The sequence below is a fragment of the Rhipicephalus sanguineus genome, chromosome 4 (genome assembly GCF_013339695.2).
Source record: "Rhipicephalus sanguineus isolate Rsan-2018 chromosome 4, BIME_Rsan_1.4, whole genome shotgun sequence".
NCBI classification, from domain to species: domain Eukaryota; kingdom Metazoa; phylum Arthropoda; class Arachnida; order Ixodida; family Ixodidae; genus Rhipicephalus; species Rhipicephalus sanguineus.
The window spans coordinates 197,057,345-197,076,594 of NC_051179.1; the positions used below are offsets into that span (position 1 = coordinate 197,057,345).

The 19,250-nt window shown below is 47.0% G+C and overlaps 2 protein-coding genes across 4 annotated transcripts in view; both read left to right on the forward strand.

Moving 5' to 3' along the window:
- Positions 1-19,250, forward strand: part of LOC119391015 (potassium channel subfamily K member 17) — a 522,775-nt gene that overhangs the window by 288,242 nt on the left and 215,283 nt on the right. The window contains exon 3 of one of the 3 annotated variants that reach the window (XR_007415924.1): positions 632-2,109. Coding sequence is in view for 1 of the 3 variants with exons in the window: in XM_037658723.2 (XP_037514651.1) it covers positions 632-1,045 (414 nt within the window). In the remaining 2 variants the exon portion in view is untranslated. Of the gene's footprint in view, positions 1-631; positions 3,488-19,250 lie in introns of those variants that run through there. The other 2 variants (XR_007415926.1, XM_037658723.2) reach the window with 2 other exon arrangements.
- Positions 9,694-10,464, forward strand: LOC119391962 (eukaryotic translation initiation factor 4B). The gene is made up of 2 exons (XM_037659604.2): positions 9,694-9,805; positions 9,995-10,464. The coding sequence occupies exons 1-2, from the start codon at positions 9,694-9,696 to the stop codon at positions 10,462-10,464; spliced, it is 582 nt and encodes a 193-aa protein (XP_037515532.1).

A 19,250-nucleotide genomic window follows, 5' to 3' on the forward strand; every position in this document is an offset into this window, starting at 1 on the left:
GATGAAGTGGCCGCAAGTGGCCACTCCTGGCGCCGGCCGCGCATTGGTGCAGTGGACTGTTGCGCCACCTGTAGGTGCCGCACGTTTCATATACGCTAGGCATTTAAGACGTCTTCGCCACATCTGTGGAATAGGTCACAGGCCTGGCCGACCAACCGACATTGCTCGGTGGATTCACGGATCGTTCTATACCGCTCAATGTTAGGCTTCATACATGCAGCGAATTAGTATTGTATCTTTGACACCGCGTATTTCTATGCCTAAGGGCGGGCTTTGGAAATGAAAGGAAAAAGGAAGCTCCGTATTAAAAAACACCAAAGAGGGAGACAGAGGAGACAGACAAAAACACACACCTTCTAATAAAGTACCGGTGGTGGCGAGAGCAGCAATATTACTGCCAAAAATAGTTGAGTAATCTTGTAGTAGACTTATTAGTCTACTACAAGATTACTCGACTAATATAGACTCTCTCTACTCTCTCTCTCTCTTTCTCTCTCTCTATATATATAATACTAATATAATATTATTAATAGGTTACTAATATTGAATAAATCATAATTGATTATTCTTGCCTAATGACGTTTTCTTTTATGGTCCGAGATGTGCTCACGAAGTGTGCTCTTCTGCGCAGGTGCGCATCGAGAACCTGACCACGGGTGACGACGAGGTCTACGAGGACGGCGCCAGCAAGCCACGAGTGTCGGTGCCCATCACTCTGTGCTTCGTCATCATGATTGGCTACATCTCCGGAGGCGCCGTCATCTTCTCGCTTTGGGAGGGCTGGGAGTTCCTCGACGGCTCCTACTTCTGCTTCGTCACCCTCAGCACCATCGGCTTCGGAGACCTGGTGCCCGGCGACACCGTCGTCTCCGACAGCGGCTCTCAGGAGAAGCTGGTCATATGCTCCCTCTACCTCCTGGTTGGCATGGCGCTGATAGCCATGTGCTTCAACCTCATGCAGGAGGAAGTTATTTACAAAGTGAGAAACTGTGGCAAACGCATCGGTATTATCAAGGACACCGACGACGACGAAGACTTCTCCTGAGGCGTGCCATATTGTCTGCCAAACGTGGCCGCTTTGAGCGCCAATGTGCAGGAGACCATTTAGAGCGAGTGCGCTAGCAAGTATATTGCGACAGTCTGCGGTATCATCGCAATGACGCCTTGGCGAAAAGACTCCGCAAAAGAGTGAACCTGAAGTAGATTTTTTTTAAACGTGAATATTTGAGAACGCTCTACTAGCGCGCCTCAACGTGAATAAGCAGCGACCAATGGCACAGAGAGCTGTGGGCGCTGGGTACCGTACGCCTACTGACCAAGCGTGGCGTATATTTTCGTCCTTTTGGCACGTACCCCTATTCGTGCCATCGAAAGTTCGTCATGTTGAAGGCACAGCTGAGGGGTTTCCTCCCGGAAAGCCCTGTGTACGGAAAATAGCGCAGGCAAGAGCGATAAGCTGCTACGGCGCTGCTTGTATTTCGCGGACGTTGTCATAGTCCTCGTGAAATCAGTAGCCATATCGAAGCCGACTAATACGTCCAGTTATTCTTACAACTTGGTGTACCCAACCTGAGGCAAACAATCACAGTTTTCCAAGGTCATTAAGCATTCATGTTGTTTATGGCAAATATGGTCGATAGCAAAGCGCTCGGGGCACAGACTACGATTAAAGAGTACCAGCTTTCATCAACTGAGGGCCCAGCATTATTTACGTTTCGAAGCGGCTCTATAAATTGCGCCTGCAAGATTACCGCGCAGTGTCAGACAATGCAGAGGCCCAAACTATCCGCTGCCACGTATGCTCTTTGAAGGACACATATCGAAATATGCCCGGCTGCTTTTCAGGCACGTGGGCCACGAAAGCTCCCACTTGTTCTCAAAGGTGTGCCTTGGTAGCAAAATTGATAATTGTTCGTTTTCTCCAGCTCCGCATTCGGAATATAATAATTATAAATTCTGTTTTTTCTCATATAGACAGCTGAGCGACTGTTCTAAATTGTCCCTGGGGTTACGGCTGTGTGTCACAATGTCAGCGCTACATGAAAATGGTACGCAAATTAAGGATCCTGCGCGTAGACCTAATTTGCGCGCTGACAACTGTGGGCGAAGGTTAGCCTTCCACGCGGAGCTCAAGATCACAACTCAGGATTCATACAGGTAATCGGGGGAAGAAAATAAATGCTGGTACCTAGCCACAGCTGCGTTACAAATGCCGCTTTTCCAGTGACGCTGACGGCTGCATGCGAAGAGAGTAGTGAGCTCGCCTTCTCTGTCGAGCAACAAAGGAACTTCGCCCATGAATGACTCGTGACCACTGTCCGCCAAACGACGTCTCCTGTGTGTCTAGCGTGCCGTCCTGGACTGTACTTGGCCAAACGTAGAAATGTCAGTGCGAGAGCGCTTGTGCGTATCGGTCGTGTTCACAAGGGTGTGCGGCGAAAGAGAACACCCAGCTCGGACATCGCTTTTGTGATACAACGACGACCACTCCGCTCGGTGTACGATGAGCTGCCTGGTGGATGCTATGGTTTTGTGCTGTTCGAGTGACTGTAAAAAGAAATTCGCTGGTACACGTGCCGAACTGCGATATGTACACGCCTTCACCAACTTTACTGTCGTCTATGATTTCCTGATGCCGCGGTTTTCTTTCCAAGAGTTGTTCTCATGGCACTGACATGAGCATTTAACTTCCTTGTGTACAGCAGAAGCAATGCGCAATGTGAATGCCAAATTCCGTTGTAAAATTTGTCCTTGTAACGTAAAGCATGTTGCATCCTTAGGTTCCTAGAAGATAGTGTGCATGTTCAAGAAATCTGACTTATTTCTTCTTTCTTTAGTCGTGTGAATATGTTGGGTTGCCCGCCGGCTCATGTTCTCGTCTTATTGAAGCTCGTGTCTTTAAGTCTGCGTCGTCAACCATGTTTTGTTGGATACGCCACCCCAAAAAAAAATGTTTCTCGTGCAAAAGCGTCCGTATAGTACTTGTCATTGGCTTTTTGCTAAGACCTACTGAGATTTAAGGTAAAATACTGCGTCTATGGGAGATTTTCCTAAGGATCAGATTGTCCACAGGCGCTATTTTAAGCTGCTATTTTCTTCAACATCTCCACTGCCACTTAAAATTAACTTCTTAAATAGAGTATAGCGTGTTTCATTGAAGGATACTGAGAGAAACATCGAATAAAATAATATTCAAGATACAAGCCACGTTCTTGGCTACTGATGAGGCTTCTGAATACTGCCGGAGACTCTAATGCACTATCGCTCATGCCTTCTAAAGTGAAACATACTTGTCATTACAGAGCATTAGGTTCTTACCAATACCTTTGTGTTATATCGCGTCGCCCGAAAGTTTTAAAGTTTTTCATTCCTTTTCTATGTCAGTAGGAACGTGCTCGTATGCCGATGTATATATTATCAAGTTGTATGGTTCCAAGTGCCACAAATACGAGGACAAAACTCCAAAATAAAGTGTTTAGTTGAAGAACTTAAATGTTTTCAAGTCCCTTTCTTTCTGTAACACGATATGCTCTGCGAGTGCTAAAGGTAAAGAAATTTTATTCTGTAAATCAGGAAACCGGTATTGAATTGTAGTTCAGTGACACGATGCCCTCTAATGATGGCTTTTATTCATATAGCTGGGTGTTGCCTATATTGTTGACGAAATACATACGTATTTGCTATGGATATTTTTGCAAACAAATAAAATAGATGTAGATGCGATATTTTTCATAGTAAGAACTAAAGAAAAGTGGAGATGTGCGAAAATATGATGCCTAGTTACAGTTGGCTTTTCCGCAACCAATTCTGTAATTTAAATCGCTTAAAAAGTTTTGGTAAAATAGCCACGACCGTTTGCTTCGCAGTTTTGAGCGCAGCCATCACACACAGCGACCCTCCCTCTTCCAAGTCAAAATATGTATTTATTTATTTATTTATTTATTTATTTATTTATTATTTAATTATTTATTTATTAAACATTTATTTATCGTTGATGCCTCATGCGCGTGAGGAGATCTTACACGAGAAGAGGGCTCGTGAATTCCCCTCGTGGTCCTCGTGCCGCCCGTTGAGTGCAACCTTCTTCATCGCCATCGACACCATCAGCCTATCTGATGCCCACTTCAGGACGAACGCCCCTCCATGATCTCCAACCAAGGTGTTCCTGCGCGAGCCTATTGTGTCAGATGGCTCCACGTCTCTTAGTTTCCTCGCTCCCCCCAACGCTGTTGCCTTTTTCGGCCGCACTTGCCATCTCTTGGTATTCGCAATGCCCATAGACTGTCACAACACGAAGCGGATGTCACTAGAACCCCCTGAAGGAGGGTTAGCGGACGACAACCTGGTAGCCACTTCCTTATTGGCCACGCTAGCCTGATTGTTAACATATTAGCATGAAAGAAACACTACTTGGCATGTTTCGTGCGTGAGTGAACAAAGGTGACCCTCTGTGACAATATAAATCTGATTCTTTCTAGGATTGTGAGAGAGAGGTTTATTTTGACAGATTTTATTTCTTTTATACAAAAACCTCACGGGTTCCAACGTCTGGAACATTGTGCGATTGACAGTAATAAACAAGCACTAGGAAATGGTACAAGACATAGCAAATTCAATATTACGATACAAAAATGGATTAAAAAAAGACATCGAAAGACATGGAAAGAAGCACCGCAAAACACGTGAGGGCAATCACAAGATATATATGCGAAAAAGAAACACATTCCAGAAATATATTTTATACAAAAATAAAATGCAAATGTAGAAAATATTAAACAGTGCAAACTAATAGCATTACAGTTGTAAAGTTAGTTCATTTCTAAAAGGTATTGACCCACGTATGTTGACAATGGTGTCAGGGAGCCAGTCCACATGTTTTTATACTATAAGGCAGGGCAAAGTTGTTATATGCTAGCGTTTGGCCTGACATACGTTCAATGCCCGTACTATTTTTGAGACGGCTCGAAGAGAGATGTGGTTTTAAAAGAGGCAGCGTGGTTTGACAGCTACTGTATATTGTTTTGCGTAGGAAGCAGATTAGAGAAATATCCCTACGCATCTGAAGGTGTGGAAGTGAAAGTGAATGTTTAATTTTTGTTATACTAGATAGTCTATTGTAGTCATGCACAATGAAGCGAGATGCGCGATTGTGAACAGCTTCAAAAGATTTGATGAGTTAATCCAGGTGGGGAGACCAGATGGCTGATGCATATTCGAGCTGAGGGCGTATGAAATATTGGTAGGCGAGGTTACGAGTAGTCCCAGTGTGCTATGAAGATTGCGCTTTAGGTAGCCTAATGTTTGCGATGCTTTTGCAGATATTTTATCGATATGTGCGTGGACCACGATAGGTTAGGTGCGAAATAAATACGAAGATACTTGTAGCAAGTTGTAGCTAAGAGAGCGTCATATTTAAAGGAATATGTAAACATGGAAATCGATACCCTCCGCCCAAAAGTCATGGTTTTGCATTTGTTAGTGTTCATTCTCATAAGCCATTGATCACACCAATGCGTTATACGGTCGAGGTCATGTGGAAGCGCACTACAGTCACTGAATGTATTAATTTTTAGTGGTTATAACGTTGCTCATAAATGACACGGGCACAAGAAGAGACGGTGAAGCACACTTTTGCGCCCTGTGTGTTCAACGTCGATTGTGTCCGTGTCATTTATGCGCAACGTTATACCCACTAATGGCAAACCAACAGGCCCAAATAGCAACCTTGGTGAAGTATATGAATTTTTCTATACAGCAAATAGTCGTTGGCGCATAATGTGATGTTCGATGTTATCTCAAATTGCACGTCGTTAATGAATATGAGGAATAATAGACGGACGCTCCCCCGTGGAACACCGGATGACACGTCGGTAATGGCAGATGAAGTACCATCGATGACTGTGCATTGTTTACGAACTGACAGGAAGTTTCGGAGCCAGGAGACAGTTATGGAATATATGTTAAGTGATGAAAGCTTTTCTATGAGGCGACAGTGTGCGACACGATCGAATGCTTTTGAAAAGTCTATAAATATGCAGTCGGTCTGAAAATTATCGTCAGCGTTTTGGAATAGGCCATTAGTAAACTCTAAAAGTTGCGTTTCGCATGATCGCACTTTCCTAAACCCATGCTGGTTTTCAGAAAGGAAATTACTAGAGTTCAAATGACTGGTTACGTTTGAGACAATTATGTTTCAGTAATTTACCGGGAACGCTAGTTATTGATATCGATCGATAGTTACATACGTTGTTCTTATCTCCCAATTTGTGAACTTGAATCAATTTGCCAATTTTCCAATCGTATGGAATTTTACCTGCGGTTAATGAGTGCTGGAAAATGTGAGCGAGAATTACGCTGGACGGGATTACTGTTAGTTTTGTAATATTGGAGTTAATGCTATTCACCCCAGATGAGGTGGATATTTTAAATTTGTTTTCATCAGCACTTATATTCTCATGTAGCTCTTGAGTAAATTCTGTGAGAGAATCGGGCGGGCGATAACAGATGCCGAAAATAGTGTTGGATGAGAGCGACGTGATTGCAACCTATAAAATCATCAGTGGGCTATGATTGTCAACTAAGAAAGAACTGCCATGCTTACCAACGGGAATGAAAACTCCGCCCCCTCATTTACCAGTCCTGTCTTTGTTATATATATTAAAATGGCTGCAATCTGACAGAACGTTGTCACCACAGATACCTGGATGTGACTACGTTTCTGCGAGTAAAAGAACGTCGCAGGAACTGTCATCTAGTTGCGTACAAAGCTGGGTGCGTTTTGGCAAAAGACTGCGTATGTTCGTAAAATATACCGTTACCTGACTGAGGCACTTTCGTTACCTGACTGAATGGGGTTATTGGGAACACGTGGTCTTGATCTGGCTGTTAGCTATCAAGAAGATTCTCTTACTGTGTCACAAGTAGGATCGTAAGAATAAACAACGTTGTCAATGCGCAGTCTCTCAATGTTAAGCTCGTAGGGTACATTTTTGGACTTGGCGTATTCCAAGAGCTTTCTTCTGGCTAACCGTATTGGTGCTGAAAAATCGTCCCGTACAGAGAACTGCGTGCCTTTAAATATATTGCCCCGTTCGAAAATATACTGCTTGTCTTTGTAGGACGTAAATTTTAGTATAATAGGCCGCTTTTTACCAGCGCGATAATGACCAAATCTGTGGCACGTTCGCTTTCGGCTGGTTGTAGAGATATGCCGAGCTGTTGGGAACACAGATCAATAGCTTTTTTTTTTCTCTTCTGGTGACGCTGGTCATCCGGGACACCAAAAAAGATCAGGTTCGATCGTCTCAGTCGATTTTTAGTGTCGTCGCATCTCAGTTCACTTCGCCTAATTTGTTCGTTTAAAGCATCCGAAAGACCTGCAGTTGAACCGCATGCTGTCTGAATCTGTTTTTTTTTCATTTCTACTGCTTCGACTTCAACAGCGCGAATTCTGGAGGATAACTGTTTCAACTCGACGTTGACCGTTGCCTGCCAGTTCATGAGCGTGCGTAAATCATTGCTTATTTCGTCTTGGCCTGATTCTATCCTTTGTGCCGCGGCAAGAACTTCTGCTAGTACGTGATTGTTAGAGGGACCTGGGTTTTGTTCTATATCACTAGAAAGAACTAGGAGTAGGTTTACAAGACACAGGGTAACTCTACGTTTGAGCGTCGTAAACATGTTCAACACATTCACCACAACTTCGGGGCAAGACACCGCAATGAAACAACGATGGCTGGTTTTCACAAAAGTGCTGACGCTGTAGTAACTAACGTGGAATAGCACGGAGAACCAGAAAAGCACGGAGGTTGGCCTGAATCAATTTTTTTCTAACATTACTTCGACTGGGTAGCGCAAAAACACGGAACAAAAGATAGAGACAGCACTTGACCAGCCTGCCCAACTTTCTAACCTGCTACTCGGCGTTAGGTGGTAAAGGGAGGAGAGAGAAGATGCCACGTTTTTGTGAAAGTGCGTGGGGAAGCACCCTGGGCAAGTAACGCTGCCAGTGATGGCCCACACATTTCAGCTCCGCGAGGTTTTCCTGTGGCCACGTGGGTTAGTGAAATAATATAGCCTGAACCTCTTCGTTGAATCTCACGCTGTATCCCTAGCATTTCGCCTCGATCGAAATGCGGCGGCCGGGATTCGATCCAGCGACCTCCGGGTCAGCGGTCGAGCACCGTAGCCGCTCGACCACCGTGGCGGGTCAATAACGTTGTACACACGGAGCCGCGTCCCTCATGCCGTCAGGAAGTAGACTACAAGCCGTCAGATAGTATGTGAGGGATTATTAGTCAGTTGCCAGCTCGTAACAAGATCACGTGCTACGTGACGCCAGTAGGAAAAAGAAGAGTGTTGCACACTCGCCGTCATGGCTACAAAAAGCGCTGACTAACGCTCCCAGGTTTAAATGCACATATATATCCGAAAAACTACGGGAGGACGACTGCAGTAGTAGCTGAATAGGTAGAGCATCGGACGCGTTATTCAACGGTAGCAGGTTCGATCCCTGCCGGCGGGAACTTGTATTTTGGTCCACTTCACTTTCCTCACATTTATATCAGAGTTGCTACAAATAACGTCCCGTATACTTTCTTAGGCTTGATTGCCTGTCGGTTGTAATTAATTTCAAGTCTATTTGGCGTACAGTGGTGTTGAGATTAGCATAGAAGCACAGTTTAATGCGATGCTTGTAGCGCAGCTTATTGTGTATGTCATGGAGTGCTGTATGGTGCATGCTTGTCAATTCGTTTCGAGGTTAATGTGCTGAAGTGCTGATCTGACCTGCAATATTCGAGAGAAGTCATCTGTGCACTCTGAGTTCCTAATCATGCAAGTACTTATGATGACACAACATATTTAGAAACCATCGTTATGCTAAACATGTGGTCTAGTGCAGCAATGATGGCATTACTCGCTAGCGCCCTATTACTACGGCAAATCTCTCAGGCAGGCGCGGTAAGTACACTTGGAGCGCCGTTGAGTTCACACGTTTTCTGTAGATTGGACAAGATGCTGAAATGCATCGTTGATGTACGGTAACGTAGCTGAAATATAACGTCTCACACCGCGGTAAATAATGTGGTGGCGAGGATTTAGCACTTTCCATGATTTGGGCAAGTATTTTGGTCTGATATCTAATTCATTCCAGCTTCATCCCATGAAAGCGGCACATGACGTGGGTCTGCACGTCCTACCTTTCCCTATGCTAGCATATGGGTACACCCTGATCCGGGGCCATCTTGAATCGCACAGCATGCCACCTGTAGTTCGTAGGCTTTGCGAATTCATTCTCACGTTCTGACCATCGGTTATCTGTTCTTCTCATGACGTGACCTCTACTGTGTGGGAGCCACGCCAGCGCCAGGCCGCTGTCCTAGCGCCACGCTGCGCAGTGGCGATTCGCGTGGGCCACTCGCAGGCTTCAAAAGCGGCAGCCGTGGCGCTGCCCGGAGATTCGGCGACGGACCGCCCTGCGCTGGAAGGGTGTGCCCCGCCGAGGCGAAGGCTAGAGGCCAGTACTTGCGGCCGCGACCAGTTGTATCGTGCAGCGTGTTTTCCGTATTCTAAGTTTATGTTAATAAACGTTCATTTTGAAGTTTAAACCAGTGGAGCATCATTTCCGTGGCAGCAAGACGGCCGAACCCCACATATGGCGCCCAACGGGTATTGCCGTCTCTGTCAAGAAGGATGGACGCGGCCTTGCAGCGACTCCTGGAGACTATGGAGCGTCCGGACCTCGTCTCCGCGACACGCCGAGTCCGCAGCCTTTCTGGCAGCGAGGAGCGTGGCGATCCCGACCGTCGAGGGTGAACGATGGCTGGTGCCGCCGTTTGGGCAACTGGGCACAACGCCGCAGGCAAGCGATGAGCTCGCGCTCGAGATTTTCGATGAAGCGGAAGAAAAGGAGGCAGAGTGAGGCGAAAGGAAAATGATCCATGGCGAGTCCGACTCCTACGGGGACGGCGGCGAAGCCCCCGGGGATGACGAGATCGAGGACGCCGCGGACGTTTTCGTAGTCCCTATCACGGTCTGCGGGGTGACGAGGAAAGCACGCACCCACCCCTGTCATATTCGGAGGTGTTGTTTTCCGGGAGCAAGTCGGAATGTGTTAGCGGAGGGCCAAGTCACCGGGACGACAGGGATCAAGATTTTGCGCCGCGGGAACGCAAGAGCCTGCTGCTCAAGCCTCGCTTGGTGACCGTAGAAGCAAACAAGGAGGCCGCTGCCATTTTCAAGGCTCCCGAGCTTGCACCTAAAGGCTCCTCGTCTATTTTGGGCGGAGCGCGTCCCGTTGACGCGGCTACCCGAAAGCGTGAGATCGAAGCCCGGTTGGCTCGGCAGCGTCAGGAAGAGCGCCTACAGATCCGGTACCGGAAACCCATTCAGGACAGCCGCAAGTACGACCGGGTGAGGCGCTCTAGTGTCACCTCGAGGTCAGAGCGACCGCGGCGTTCCTAGTAGTCTGGATGGGTGTGATAAGTGAAGTGACCGTGCATGAGGCGAAGTGGCGTAATCGTCTTTGAAGTGCGCGCCACAGAGACCATCGAAGAAGACGACGCACGAAAATCGGGGAACGTGCTGGCTCGAAGCAGAAGGAGAACAAGTGAGGCAGACGTGGCTGGAGGTCGAAGAACCAGGGCGTGGGAGCAGTGACTCGTCGGGTTGCGGACTCGAGGTCTCAGCAGGCTCCCACCTGGGACCCTACCAGTCGTCCTTACGCTTCGGACCTGGCGTGGGTGAAACGTCGCCAGGACGTTTCCGCCAGGCAAGTCCAGCATCTACGGCAGCGAGCGCCGGCCAGCGTTCGAGATGGGCAGGGCAAACGCCTTGCGGGCTCCAGGTCAACGACCTCCGCAGTGAGCCGCGTTCTTGGCCGCGGCTGTCATCGGACCTACCGGGCTACCCAAGCGTCGGCCGTCCCTTCCCAGCGTTGAGTTTGCCGCCGGGACTTCACCACCGCTTTCCTCTCCGGTGAACTCTTTCTGGTTTTTGTACTATGCCCTTGTGACTCTTACTCCAGCATTCCAAGCATTTGTTAATTTTTCCTTACTTCATTTATTATTAGACCTTTCTAGTCTTTTGTAAATACATTTTTTTGGTGTGACTGCATAAACGGCCTCGTTACTGCCCGATGACGATTAAGTCATCGCGATTCTCCGTACAGAAACACGAGCGTCTTGTATAGATCTTTGTCTCGCTATACAGCTCGTTACAATGGGACTCCTACGACGGTGGAGGACTGCAACTCGTCGTGGCAGTTCAGCAATGACAGCCGTCATCATTCGCAATGTAGCCAGAATGGCTCTCAGGCTGGCTATGATGCACCTGTACGAGGCAAACCAGGAGGCATTGCAAAACAACTGCCGGCTCATTGCACCCGATGACAAGATTTTGACGCGAAGGTGTCGTCGGCACTGCCATCGAAGGACACGGCCGCCGAGTCCTACCTGAAGCGCAATTCCCTTTGTTTGTTTATAAATACTGCTGTCTCGATTTCGAGACATAGCAGGAGTGGGTACATATATTAGTACAAACAGCAAATTAAAGAAACGCTAAGATTATACAAACACATAACGATACAATATGCTTACATAGCTGTGCAACAAAATCTTTCATCAGGTGCGAGTACAAACGTTGATGGGAACGCCTGCGACAAACCCTTTCTTCACAGGGGTGGAGGGGGGAGTGGGTGGTATGTGGCAACCACCCCCTTCGCCAGGCCGCTATCCTAGCGCCACGTGCCGCGCAGTGGCGATGCGCGTGGGCCACTCGCAGGCTTCAGAGGCGGCACACCGCTGTGCGCGCGTCGTCGGCAACAGATCGCTGTGCGCGCGGGAAGGGTGTGCCCTGCGGGGGCGAAGGCTAGAGTCCAGTGCTTGCGGCCACGACCAGTTGTTTCGTGCAGCATGTTTTCCGTATTCTAAGTTAATGTTATTAAACGTTTATTTTGGAGTTTATACCAGCGGAACATCATTTCCGTGGCAGCAAGATGGGCGAACCCCACAACTGACACGTGATTATGTACGAGGATTATCCAAAAAGTAAGAGCCGCTTGGCCCCCCCAGAAATAAATATTCGTTAGCAAGAGTTTTTATTCTCGGACAAAGTAGCACAAACGTGGCGTTTTTTTTCTTCAAAAAGAGCCAGGTGCACTTTCATTGTTACTGAGAAAAATGCATTTTTTTTGCTAGTGACAATTTGGTCGAGCCTGCTCCAACAATGGTTTTGCCAGCGTGTTCCTGTCCCCTATATACCTTAAATCTATATTGCGGCTATTACCTATATAGCCCATTATCGTCGGCATTCAGGAATAAAATTTCTATTTGGCTCTTATAGATTGGAACATTTAATTTGGGCTTGAATTAGCTCGTAAAAGAAGTCTAAAACAATTCTAATGTACAGTATAGCAATATTTTACGACAAAATCAACATCTTCGTGCTTCCATCGGTGCCGTCCTTCGTCGCATGGGCGTAATGACGATGACTAGACTTGAAGAGCGAGTGGTCCTTTCTGGCAAAAGGCGCACTTTACTCTGGGCTGTCAGCAGCGTTTTCTTGTTCTTGGCATCTTGATTTTGTTTTGTCGCCTAAAGGAGACTGGCTCATACCCACATCTATCGAAGGCCTCGAAAAGTGCTCCAGCTCTTGTTGTTCTTCCTCTGAGCGCGTTTTATGGCGTGCCGTTTCGGATCACTTCTTCTTCTTCAAGGAATAGATTGGTGCCCGATATATTCATTTCATATGTCTTTTATTTCAAATATACCGTCTTGGTACGAAAGAAGGACATGATTCTGTGGCGCTAAGCTCGAGAAGAAGCACTAAGAGGCAAAAAGTAGGAAAGTCGGCATGTTACACTTTATGCTCGAGTTTTGCCCTGCAACATCATGTCCCTCATTAAGTGCCAACTCGCCCTAGAAAAACTAATTGTGGAACGTAAACACGATAGCGAAGCAACGAGGACACAAATGAAACAGATCGGATGAGACCATGTTGGTTATTTTGGTCACGCATTGTTGTCGCAGCGCTGCTTCAATGAACGTGGCTCAGTTTTATAGAAACAGATGCAGGATTTGGCGCAGTTTTGATTAGAAACTGTTTATTTGAGTCCACTTTACAATCTGGAACTGCCCCATTTTGATTTCATCTGTTTTAGAAGTTAAAGATACTTAGGCGCGCTTTGCGCTCCCGTCAAGTTTATCCCACTTTCAGTCTCTGCATTTCGCTCTTCCTGAAAAAAAAAGACGCCACAAACTTCAATTTTCTACATAATAACGGTTAAGATCTGATGAACGAAAGAACGGGAATATTAAAGGGATGCTGACACGAAAATTTTCAATTGTCGTTTTTTTGCGTCAAATGAGAGGTCAAGCCCTCAAGAGCCTAGAAAATGTAGTGCTAAGCGCGAGAGCACTCTGAAAAAGTAATTACAGTGTGTTTTTGAAAGCTAGTTTCGGTTCCTATACTGTACCCTGACGTCACAACACGGTATGGGCTTCTCGTCACGTGCTCGCACAAGATATGATGACGTTTCCACGGCCTCTCGGCACCGTGGCTCCGTTGGTGACGCACAAGCGGCCATTTTGAATGTTTTGGTGAAGCACAAGCGCCCATCTTGGAAGTTTTGGTACCTAACGCCATCACAACGCCAGACTGCTGCGTGAAGCCACCAGAAATGGTACTGTACTCTGACATCAAGCTAGTGTCGTTGTCGGTAGGTGCGCCATGGAAAAATTGACTTTAATATAAAAATAAGATATCAGCATTAGCTGAGCTTCACACTTGCTCAGAGCCGTCTCTGCATACAGGAGATTTGTATGGTAGAGTAAACTCGCCTTCGAAAAAATTGGCCGCCTATCTGCGTGCTTCGCTGCAAATGTCGTCTAAAGACGATAGAAGAGGCGCTGCGTAAGATATGGACGCCACCTGGCAATACGTCGGGAAACATGAGTGCTGTGTTGCGGGCTGGTAGTCCCGGCGCAGCTGCAGGCGAAGACGTGCGGTGACCAACGCGACCGGTGGGGACGCCAACCAGCCCGAACACGTGGTTTGGCGCGATGCGCTGAAGCAGAAGAAACGTCCGCACTCAACGAGTACTCTCCACACACTCTTTTGTTTACACGTCGCCTGCGTAAAACAGGAATGCCAGAGCGGCGCCCCATGGCATTCGTACAGTGCAATACAGAACCGAAACCGAAACACAACAATGAGCTCGTGCGGAGGGCACGGAGCAAGGCAAGTTTCAGCGCAGTCGCATTTTCAGCGCAGCTTAAGAAAGTAGGGTCTTTGGAATTACGTATGTATGCATTTTCTATTAAAGGAACACACCACCTAATACTTACCTAGTGATGTTGCGCCTCAGATATGCGTGATATTTACATTTTGATCGACAACGTTCACAAGTATGAACAGCCGTACCAGTTCAGGATGGCTGGCCCTTGGGCAAGTGGTTCAACTTTGGCCAAGTGGCTGAATCGAGTGACGTGCCAACAAACAGAAAGACAGACAGACCAAAATTTCTCCGTTTAAGTATCCCAAGAAAGACTATCGTCTTTAAAAAGGTGTCAGTGCCCCTTGAAGGGTTCGTTTTTCTTTCCTAGAGAAATCTTAATTTGAACTAACAGACAAGAAAGCCAAGAAAAGTATAGGGGATGTTATTTGTAGTAATTATGATGTAAAGGTGAAGAAAGTAAGGTGGACGAAAAGATAAGTTGCCGCCGCCAGGGACGCAACCTGCGACTTTCGAATAACGCGTCCTATCCTCTACCACTAAGCTACGGTGACGGTCATCCTGCCGTCTACTTTATGGGGTATATACGTGCATTTAAACCAAGGAGTGTTAGTCGGCGCCGCTATGGGCCATGACGGTGAGTGTCTGCTGGCGCCACGAAGCACGTGATCTTTAATTGGGATAGCAATTATATGGACGCTCTCGGCGGATTTCTGCCGTCGCCGGCATGTCCCGGATATGTATATGTATGTATATATATATATATATATATATATATATATATATATATATATATATATATATATATATATATATATATAAAAGGCACGAAGAAAAATAAGCAGAACAAAAAAAATTCTGAAGTTCCCGACGCGGAATTCGAACCAACGACCCCTCGCTCCTCAGCGCTGCGTCATACTCAACCACACGCCATGTATGCGACAGCGAAATAACGGCAAGCTATTTATGTCCACCATCTACCGCTGGTGGTACGCAGATCTCGGAGCAGCTTGAGCGTATCTTCTATCACGCAACGCTCCTACCTTTTCCTTCAATTTGAAAAATGTGCTTGAGACTCGCACGACTTTCTGTACCCACTCGTGATGTGGAACAAAAAATTGGCCGTGTATCTGCGTGCTTCGCTGCAAATGTCGTCTAAAGACGATAGAAGAGGCGCTGCGTGAGATATGGACGCCATCTGGCAACACGTCCGGAAACATGAGTGCTGTGTTGCGGGATGGTAGTCCCGGCGCAGCAGCAGCTGAAGACCGGCGGTGACCAACGCGACCGGCGGGGACGCCAGCCAGCCCGAACACGCGGTTTGGCGCGAAGAGCTGAAGCAGAAGAAACGTCTGCACTCAAGGAGTACTCTCCACACACTCTTTTATTTACACGTCGCCTGGGTAAAACCAAACTCCTTAGGGTAAAACAGGAATGCCAGAGCGGCGCCCCATGGCATTCGTACAGTGCAATGCAGAACCGAAACACAACAATGAGCTCGTGCAGAGGGCACGGAGGAAGGCAAGTTTCAGCACAGTCGCGTTTTCAGCGCAGCTTAAGAAACTAAGGTCTTTAGAATTACGTAGGTATGCATTTTCTATTAAAGGAACACACCACCTAATACTTACCTAGTGATGTTGCGCCTCAGATATGCGTAATGTTTGCTTTTTGATCATCAACAATGTACACAAGTATGAACCTAGTCAGCCGTTCAAGATGGCTGGCCCTTGGGCAAGAGGTTCAACTTTGGCCGAGTGGCTGAATCGAGTGACGTGCCGACAAACAGAAAGACAGACCAAAATTTCTCCGTTGAAGTATCCCAAGAAAGACTATCGTCCTCAAAAGAGAAAGAACACCGGGCATACCTTGCGCCAGACGTCCCCGTGTTTCAGGAGACGCAGAGGGCTCACTACATGCACTGCACTTTAAAAGGAAAAGAAATATCTAAGAGCGTCTCATTCTCCATATTCGACATGCAGTCGTGGCCAATCGCCAAGAGTGGGTATGTGCCATAATTTTGAGTAAACAAACATTGTCGACACTGGCAGCGCGTTGCTCAAGCACAAAGACGTAACAACTGTGAGAGTTCAGGCTTGTCCTGTGCGTTCATTTCGGGCTTCCTTTGTGCTTCAGCGGCGCGCTGCAAATATAGAGCTACTTGTCGTTCTTCGTGTGACATTCCAATTTCTTGCTGTCGCATTCATTGCTTCGCCCGTGCGGCGAAACGGTGACTTTTTGCCGTCGCCGGCATGTCCCGCATATGTATATGTATGTATATATAAATAAGAGCCACAAATAAAAATAATTCAGAAGAGAAAATTCCGAAGCGCTCGAACGCGGTTTCGAACCTGCGACCCGTCGCTTCGCAGCTCGCTGCCTTAGACAATTACGCCATCTCTCATTCGTTCTCCAGCATACTAACGGCAGAATTCAAACGCACGCGGCGTTGGGTGAAACGCACGGGACGCCACACAAGGCGAAATTAAAGTTAAGCGAGACGCGGGCCATGCTGCATCGTTGCCCGCGCTGCGTTTGCGTCGTATCGCTGAAGACCCACGCAAGTTTTTCATTTTGGGGTTGTAGCGCCACGCCACTCGTGGCCGGTCGGCCAGGAAAAAAAGAGCGTCCCGTGGCTTGTGGTAGTGCGAGCTGGTGGGAACACTTTGGCTCTTGTAGACTTATGCCACAGGAGGGAAGAAACGAGACGGTTGAACCAGAATCACAGTATATATGTTACACTGCGACCGGAATCCCGAGGCTAAAATTAGAGCGCAAACGCACAAGACACCCACGAAGAAAAGAAACGTGCGACACAAGCGCTGACTAACAAGTGGTTTTTTCTTTCATACGCCAATGCATATACAAGCCCAAGGCAAATTTACCGCTCATGCGCACACAAAAATAGCTCTAAACCAAAACGGGTAACAAGGATGATAGTGTATTAGATACGCCAAGACATGAAATTAATTCAGATGGGCGCAGGGACAAAGAAGTAAAGAAGTAAGAAGGACAAATAAGTGCGTTTGCGCTGTAATTGTAGCCTCAGATAAAGCTTTAGCTTAGTGACCAGAATCGACGCCCGCAGGGAACGCGAACCGTGGCTTCAAGTACCACTGCCAAGCGCCCTCTTTATTTTCTTCTCTTGAGGTCACGCGCTCTGCGGTTTCGTTTGCCGTCCAAAGGAAGGCGCTGAAGGGTCTTAGGACAACGCGAGTGCAAGAGTCCGAGAGTGGCTTGCGTTCTGCGCATGCGTCCTGACGACTCGCGAGTTTCTTGGGTCCCGAATTCTAAAACTGTCTAGTGTTTCGCCGGGGTTGGGATGTGCGCCTTCGACTTGTATTTTGACATACAGGGCGTGGTCGACCGTGCTCGCGCAATTATCTCTTGAGGGAGTGTTTTGTACGTCTCGTGCTTTCATCGCAAAATTTCCGTTGAAGCTATAGATCACACGAAGGTCACTTTGCTCACTGCAACGGCCGCATTTGCGAAAGGAGTGATCTGCTAGCTAGAAGATCCAAAGTAGGGGTTTGTTGAAGTAACAACTGTGACAGCTCGCGCTCGTCGTATGCACAACTGAGCGTTCTTTTCGTGCCTCCTTCTTGGTGTTTGAGCAGCGCGCTGCAAGTGTCGAGCTGTGACAGTTGTTAGTTTGCACTCGCCTTGTATGTTTTATTTTCCTGCGTAATTTGTGGTTTAGCAACAAGTTTCTTGCTGCTTGACGTTCTTCCGGTGACATTCCAATGCCGTTCTTCCTGTGTCATTGCTTCGCCCTTGAGGCGAAACTGTGACTTTTTAAATGCGAAGCATTTCTTAGCGAACTTCTGCGACTTTGAGCGTATCTATCTGTCTATCTAGCCGCCTACGACTTTGTGCTCTCCTGGCCGTTTTGTTAATCGGATGTATACCAAAATTGGTGTGTCATAACATGGCCTTATTACGAACATAAATGGCAGGTCGTATCATGAAAATCATGACACGCATGTCATGAACAGCATGATATACATTCCACGACCTTAGGCTCTTGCGGCCGTTTCATATACACCAAAATTGGTACGGCGTGACAAGAATTCACGACGAACATAACGACAGGTCCTAACATGCAAATCATGACGCGCATGTCATGTGCAGCATGATTTACATGACATGGTCTCTGGGCGCTCGCGGCCGTTCAAATGAAGGGATATATACGAAAACTGGTATGACGAGACATTATTGTATGACGAACATAACTAATACGTGGTAACATGAAAATCATGACATGCATGTCATGTATGACATGATTTACATGCCACGCTCATGGCGCACTCGCGGTCGTTTCGCTAGATTGATATACACCAAAATTGGTATTGTGCTCTGTGACTGTATGAAGAACATGAATAACAGGTGGTAGCATGAAAACCATGACATGCATGTCATGTATGTCATGATTTACATGCCACGCTCATGAGCATTCGCGGCCGCTTCGCTAGCTTGATGGACACCAAAATTGGTATTGCGCGACACGACCGTATGACGAACGTAAGTGAGAGGTGGCAACATGAAAATCATGACATGCAAGTCATGTACAACATGATTTACATGCCACGCTCATGGTGCGCTAGCGGCCGTTTCAGTAGATTGATATAGACCAAAATTGGTATTGCGCGAAGTGACTGTATGAAGAACATGAATAACAGTTGGTAAGATGAAAACCATGACATGCATGTCATGTATGTCATGATTTACATGCCACGCTCATGATGCATTCGCGGCCGCTTCGCTAGCTTGATGGACACCAAAATTGGTATTGCGCGCAGCGACTGTATGACGAACGTAAATGAGATGTGGTAACATGAAAATCATGACATGCATGACATAAACGACAAGACTTACATGTCATGTTCATGGCGGACTCGTGGCCGTTTCGCTTGCTTGATATCCACCAAAATTGGTATTGTGCTATGTGACTGTACGAAGAACATAGCAGGTGGTAGCATGAAAACCATGACATCCATGACATGTATGTTATGATTTACAT

What these genes read in the sequence shown, in the direction of transcription:
- LOC119391962 (XM_037659604.2), top strand. Translation starts at nt 9,694, where the DNA reads ATGGACGCGGCCTTGCAGCGACTCCTGGAGACTATGGAGCGTCCGGAC. An exon ending in GGAGCGTGGCGATCCCGACC is followed by an intron (nt 9,806 to 9,994) that starts GTCGAGGGTGAA and finishes GGGGATGACGAG; the next exon opens with ATCGAGGACGCCGCGGACGT.